The sequence below is a fragment of the Rutidosis leptorrhynchoides genome, chromosome 1, assembly GCF_046630445.1.
Source record: "Rutidosis leptorrhynchoides isolate AG116_Rl617_1_P2 chromosome 1, CSIRO_AGI_Rlap_v1, whole genome shotgun sequence".
NCBI classification, from domain to species: domain Eukaryota; kingdom Viridiplantae; phylum Streptophyta; class Magnoliopsida; order Asterales; family Asteraceae; genus Rutidosis; species Rutidosis leptorrhynchoides.
In genome coordinates, this window is record NC_092333.1 from 210552072 (window position 1) to 210559082 (window position 7011).

The 7011-nt window shown below is 32.9% G+C and overlaps 1 protein-coding gene across 1 annotated transcript; it reads left to right on the forward strand.

Annotated features, from left to right (window-relative positions):
• The first annotated feature begins 746 nt into the window (after nt 1-746).
• On the forward strand, nt 747-3976 carry LOC139868099 (IQ domain-containing protein IQM2-like). The gene is made up of 9 exons (XM_071856437.1): nt 747-845; nt 1419-1817; nt 1903-2017; nt 2114-2179; nt 2299-2387; nt 2485-2575; nt 2663-2902; nt 3002-3103; nt 3199-3976. Exons 2-9 carry the CDS (start codon nt 1453-1455, stop codon nt 3886-3888), a joined length of 1758 nt encoding a protein of 585 aa, XP_071712538.1. The 5' UTR covers nt 747-845; nt 1419-1452; the 3' UTR covers nt 3889-3976.
• The last annotated feature ends 3035 nt before the right edge of the window (nt 3977-7011 follow it).

Below are 7011 nucleotides of genomic sequence, written 5' to 3' on the forward strand. Positions count from 1 at the left end.
AAAAATTGTAGATGTCTAACATCTCCCAAAACCACTTTGAAAATTTGTTAACACGACGGGCTCTTAAACTCAAAAAACTTTTTAATATTTGTCAATACCACGAGCTCTTAAACCTTAAAAGAATAATTTTTTGAAACAATCAATTAATTTTGCACGATTACTTATTCACCCGTGCAACACACAGGCTATAACACTTAATTTACTTTAACTATTACATACTTGAATAATATAATCTGTTACTGTTTTGCACCTGTGCAACGCACAAAGATGTAAAACCTAGTGTATATATAAATCAAACCAACGAAGCATTGCTTCTACGGTACCCGGCCCTTGTGATCCCTTGGTCCCACATATGTAAGTGTTGGAAGAATGACGACTACGCAGGCTCGAATCTGGGTGCTGGCATATTGTGGTGATTTATGGGTGAAGGTGTTTCGCTAGGCTCCAGTGGCATACGGGGTGCGATTGGATGAGTTGACAAAGTCAACACAGGGCTTGCATATCCCTGCCGAAACATATGTTTTTTTGGAAGAATATAAATCAAATCAAAAATAAAATGATTTAAAAACTATAATAGAAAATATTAGCAAAGTTTTACTGTTTCTCCCTTTCTGTTTCAATCTCCATTTCTAAAAAGCTAGCTCACGACACACGTACACACTCAGAAATAGCGTGATAGCTTCTTCTATATATATAATGGCGCTCTTGTTCCCCTCAAATTCAACATTCATATTAATTTCCTCTCACATTCTTATACCATAATAAAACTGATACAAATATATACTACTGATACAGCTACCGAATCCAATCAAAATCATTCAAATTCACCTTTTCATCATTTCAAGGTATCCATCTTTTCTTGATTAGTATCATCACATATCTGCGTTTTTTTATTATGCACACAAAGTGTTTGATAAAATGCCTCAATGGGTATGGTATCTTTTATGTTAGTCCATTTATTATCATAACTGTTCAAGATTTTATTTTTATTCATTTTTTTTCCTGGGATTTATTTGATGTGTGAATGTATGCATCCATTGTTTGCTTATTGAATACTTGAAATGTGTAATGAATGCTGCTTGTTTTATGTGATTACCATCATTTACTGCTTAATCAGAATCAGATTACTGAGTTTAGTTTGGGTGATTTTATAAAACTGGGTAGCTAGTTGTAAGATTTCTTCCTTTATAGGTTTATAAGTTTTTGTGTTTGTTAAGTTAGGCCACAGCTCACAACGTTTCAGCTTCTTTGTTTTTATTAGTTGTCACTTCTGGCCAGATATAATGTCAATAAAAATGTTTATTTTTTTCATCTTTTTTTATGGTATAATAATGTTCAAGTACATGTATTTTTACAATATTTCATTTGTGAATAAGATATTGGTTAATTACTTAAAAACTAACGGAATGCGTTAACAGGATACTCGATTCGTTAAGACGCTTTTGGACTTGCATGGGGTTATCATTTTCATGCCCATTCGCAGCATATACAGATTTAGAAGCAGCCCTAAATTCAATTACTTTAAAAAATAATGAAGTTAGAGGTTTGGGGTTATCTTGCAGTTTTAAAATTCAAGATTCTGAGCCAGCAGCAATGCCGTTAATGGGGGCTCAAGTAATGAAACTTGAAAACAAACTAAATAACATCGAAAAGAATGAAATCCAATTTGAAAACGCAAGATCTGATAATGGGTTGGATTGTATTGAACAAGGAAGCCCTAAACATGAAGCAGCAGCCACAAAGCTGCAAAAAGTTTATAAAAGTTTTCGAACACGACGAAAGTTAGCAGACTGTGCAGTTCTGATTGAACAAAGCTGGTATGTGCATGTTTTGATTGAAAACTTCATTTATGTATTTTATTAACATTTTTGTATTTTTTACTGAATTTGCGATGTTTTGTAGGTGGAAGCTTTTGGATTTTGCAGAACTTAAAAGGAGTTCTATATCATTTTTTGATCTTGACAAACAAGAAACGGCTATTTCACGTTGGTCAAGAGCAAGAACCAGGGCTGCCAAGGTAAAGTAACAAACTTTTTAACTAACAATTAATTTGTCAGTGCAAATAACATGATGTATCCTTAATAAATGCAAAAAATTATTGTTGATTTTCCAGGTTGGAAAAGGCTTATCAAAGAACAGCAAAGCCCAGAAGCTGGCGTTGCAACATTGGCTTGAGGCGGTAAGTTCATCACTCTTACGTCTTCCGGATTTTTTATTTAATTTAATTTTATTTATTTATTTATTTTTGTAATCACCCATTATTTTTCCTTTTTTAATTTTGCTTAATCTGCATTACAGATTGATCCAAGACATCGTTATGGGCATAATCTTCATTTCTACTATGGAAAATGGTTGCATTCTCAAAGCAGGGAACCCTTTTTCTATTGGTAATTACATATTTACATGTTATAAGCTCTTGATTCGTATCATGATTATTGTGTACATATCTCCTAAATCTAATTTCTTTTGTATCAAATTATTTAGGTTGGATATAGGAGAGGGGAAAGAAGTGAATCTTGTTGAAAAATGTCCCCGGTCAAAACTTCAACAACAATGCATCAAATATCTTGGCCCTGTATGTCATTTTTCGATATTGTTTCTCTTTAATCATTAACGATTAATGGTAAATGCTTACCAGAACATTATTACTAATTCTGTGTAGATGGAGAGGAAGGAATACGAAGTTATGATTGAAAATGGAAAGCTTTTATACAAACAAACGGGTGAGTATGTGGACACAACCGAAACACAAAAGGGTTCTAAATGGATCTTTGTTCTTAGCACATCTAGAACTTTATACGTTGGCGTAAAAAAGAAAGGCTTGTTTCAACATTCAAGTTTTTTAGCTGGTGGGGCCACGTTGGCTGCCGGGAGATTAGTATCCGAGAATGGTGTCTTAAAGGTAACTATAGTCTTTTTTTTCTTGGTTCAGTTTGTTATATGATTTAAAATAGTTATGTTTATGTTATTTATCTTATTCTGGTTTCTGATTATTTAACAGGCAATTTGGCCTCACAGTGGTCATTATCGACCGACCCAAGAAAATTTTCAAGATTTTGTTTCGTTCCTGCAAGAGAATGACGTCGATACTACTTATGTAAAGGTAAAAACAAGGATCAAAAATGATGATGTAATTGTAATGACTTCTATATTTTATAGAAGATAAATACTTATTAATTTGTATTTTTGTGTCATTAGATGGAATCGGATGAGGATGATATGGAATCTTTAGGCAAACCGGGAAGTAGCATTCATATAAGGACTCATTCTTCAGAAGAAGAAATCGAAGAGGTGCTTGTTGAGGATCATACCTCAAAAATACTGAATATCATGCAAGTTACATGTTTAGCATTGGAATCGCCGAAAAAATCGAGACTATCTCGATCGTCTAGTAGGAAATTAAGCACTCTACGAATACCAAACAAAGAAGACATCTTTATGACCGATAACAATGCAGATGAAACGGGTCATAATTTTCTCACATCAGAAACTATATTAGATGGTTATGAAGCAGCAGAGGGCTCATTTGGCCCGCAACAAATTCATGACATGTCAGATGATGAAGAAAACGAGCCAAAATTGGAGGACTCGGTACCCAAAAAGTCAATCCTGCAAAGGATTAATTCACATAAAGGGACAAGTTCGTTTCAATTGGGGAGACAGCTCTCGTGCAAATGGAGCACGGGAGCTGGCCCCCGGATCGGGTGCCTTAGGGACTACCCATCCGAGCTACAATCGCATGCATTGGAGCAAGAAAATTTGTCTCCAAGAAGTGCACCTTGCAACTTAAAGTATACTAATAGAACCTTTTTTTCGAGAAGTAGCGGACCGTATAGAACATCATCTTCCCCAACCCAAATGGGTAATGACTTTACAGAAATTTTTTGATTATATGTTATTCTTTTTAGGGTGATTAAGAAATTTTGACATAGAAATTTATTCATTCTTTTTGAAGTGCAATTATTCAAACATGTATACAGCTTTAGTTTTCTGCTTTTATTTTTTTTTTCTTGTAGATATACAGATTGAAAAGAGATTTGTAGATGTTACATGTGTATTCATTGATAATACCCTTTTTACAGTTTATTCATGAATGATAGAAAGCTCATTTTTTTAATATATTTTATCTGTCCTTGTATATTATCCAAGAAGGGTTGTACAGTAGTACTTTGTGCAAACACTTGTCATATTTGTTACTCCAGTAATGCATTCAGTAGAATTGCAAGGAACTATGACTTTTGATTAGTCAATGTTTAAAAGATTGGTCCTTTATGACTTTTGATTAGTCAAAGTTTAAAATTGTGGTCGTTTACTTTGAGTTTACTTGGATTTGGTTGTGAAATTGAGGTATTGATTCTTTGTAGAAACCGTGTAAGAAAGTAAGCAGAGTATGAATTACTCTTACAAGTCAACAGAAATAAAGATACAGATAAGTGTAACATGATTTGAAGTCAATGCGGTTGCAATAAAACAATGATCCATAAAAACCAAATATTCTTGAATCTATGTTTAGGTACAGCAATTTTATAAATTTGTTTAATCATAGATTACTGCAACTGGCAGTTGTACTTGTCTGCTGTACCATCTTTTGCAGGCCCCAGATTTCATTTGAGCAGTGGAACATGGTAACTACATGTGATTGAGATGCCCAACCTTCTTTTTTATAATTTTTAGGGATTTGAATTAATTGCAATTCTCATGAATGGATCTTGATGCTTTCACACTATGAATTCAATCAAGAAATTTTGATTCCTAGTTGCATATATATCAAAAGCATTCATATTAAAAGTTAATAGAGTTAATCCCAATGATCATATATTCTCTTCCTAGAGTATAACTTAGAAGTCACAAATATGAATCTAAAACATACTCCAAAACTTTCAATTTTTTATTGTCTCTAAATAGAATGATTTCGCGCTAAATGCATCATTGAGTATATAGTGCGTTTGTTTAAGTGACGAATAGGATGAAAATTCGATAGGGTCCCAAATTGTTTTTCAAAACTAATTATATTTGAAGGGTACTTTAGTGGTTGTTAAAAATAAAAATAATAAAAAAAAAATGAAGTCTATAGCAAAATTTAGTGGTGCTCAATACGATTTGAAGAGTACCTTATTTATATTGTTTTCCTACTAATGGGGGTTCATAGGACCCCACACCATAAGGTGTAGACTCGCCGCTGGTTTGTTTGTTACTTCATAAAGACAAGTAGTGCCGAATGAAAATATGTGCTGAACCATTCAACATTGAAATCAGTAATTAAAGAATAAGTACATTTATTTTTAAATAACATATGAATAGTTGCCAAACAATCATGTTTTTAATTTATTCAATTAAAAGGTTAATACGATAATTTTACATTATTTATGAGTTCATTCCAACCAATTATTAAACGTATTATTGTTAGGTCCAGTTAAAATCTTTGAATCATTCAGATTATAAAATATTTACTGGGTAATTGTTTAATCTTTTGGTTTCATCAAACACACCCATTGTTTTGTTAGATCCCCAAATTTACTATCACGCAGTACATGATAAGAAATGGGTAGTAAGATGTGTTCTATCTGACAGGTGATAACTCAATTAGATGATATACTGTCGGGATCAAATAGTGATATACATGTGCCCAAACCAAAATACGCAAAATCTTTGTTTTTTTTAGGTTTTAAAATTACCACATGATCATTAAGAGAGGTGAAACTTTAGTAATTTGTCCATTTATACTTAATATTAAATGTACAAATTTGAAATCTTTAAATGATTCTTAGTAAATGGCAACCTTTAGTTATGGTTTTATGATAATGTTTTTGTCTTGAGTGTATATCAGGGTTCAAAGAACAGACAATTAAGAAGCTAGATGACGACATAGAACATAAAGGTACTACTATTATTGTTAGTACTTTTAGAGGCTGTTGGTTTATGTCGTTGAGTTCATGCATTTGGTCCAACAAAGATAGATCAATCATAGAGGCATGAACCAACTGATTTCAGTGATGAGTAGGAAGAATCTTATCCTATTCCACACCAAACAGAGCAGTTACGTTTCGGGGTAGTTGATATTTGTTTAAATGATCTTGATTTCAAGCTCAACACGCCAAACATGTTGGTGATCTAATCATATCAAACTCATCTGATTTCAGATTCTTAAAGTATTTATTACAGCATAGCATGCTACGTAGTTTTAAAAATAAGATTTTGCTACAAATCCATATGTTGCTCATTGCTGAAGCATGTAGATAGTGTTATCGATATCTTAAATGGCTAAAGGTTACTTTGGTTTTCGGATTCTTGAAAAGATGTTTGTTTATCAATTTGAGCGTCTTATTCCACTCCCTATCGTGAAAGGATTTAACAGAACTTCTATCTTCCACATCAACACAAAAACTTTAACATTATTTAATTAATCACTTGCTACACTAAAATATTACCCACAATTGACCCCTAAAATATAATATGTACAATTAATTAAACATATGATACAAGCCAAAAAGACGTGGTCCCACTTCAAATCATGAGAGGCTCGTTACAGTAGTAACTTACGAGATGGTGACGAATTGCTCGTTATGCATGTGAGTGGGTGGCGGACCAGATCGCTCTTTCACAAAGCTCTTTAGCGGACCATATGTTGTGTTTTTTTGGCGAAAATAACAAAAACTTTATAAAAGACGGAAAATATTTTCGAAAAGAAAACGAGTTCAACAAGAAGTAGAAAAGAGGACCTCAACGAGACTTGTACCTAGAAAACGACTACCAACCAACTATCTATACCGAGTCTCACCTAACCTAAACCGAATCTAAACAAAATGAACGAAAAAGACACGACATAAAAACATAAGCAAACTATAGTAATAGGTTGTGGTCTTAATACTTTGTTTGTAGTAAATAGTAATAGTAACGACGTAGAGTTAACATGTTTGTAGGCTTTTTTTTTTTTTTTAATATGTAGGTGGTAGTTAAGCTCTAGTTAGCATAGATGAAGCTTGTAAAGCTAGCTAGAAAAAATGAACAGTA

Coding starts and splice junctions, on each gene's coding strand:
- LOC139868099 (XM_071856437.1), top strand. CDS start 1,453: ATGGGGTTATCATTTTCATGCCCATTCGCAGCATATACAGATTTAGAA. Junction 2,018..2,113: donor CAAGAACCAGGGCTGCCAAG/GTAAAGTAACAA, acceptor TTGATTTTCCAG/GTTGGAAAAGGCTTATCAAA. Junction 2,388..2,484: donor AGGGAACCCTTTTTCTATTG/GTAATTACATAT, acceptor CAAATTATTTAG/GTTGGATATAGGAGAGGGGA.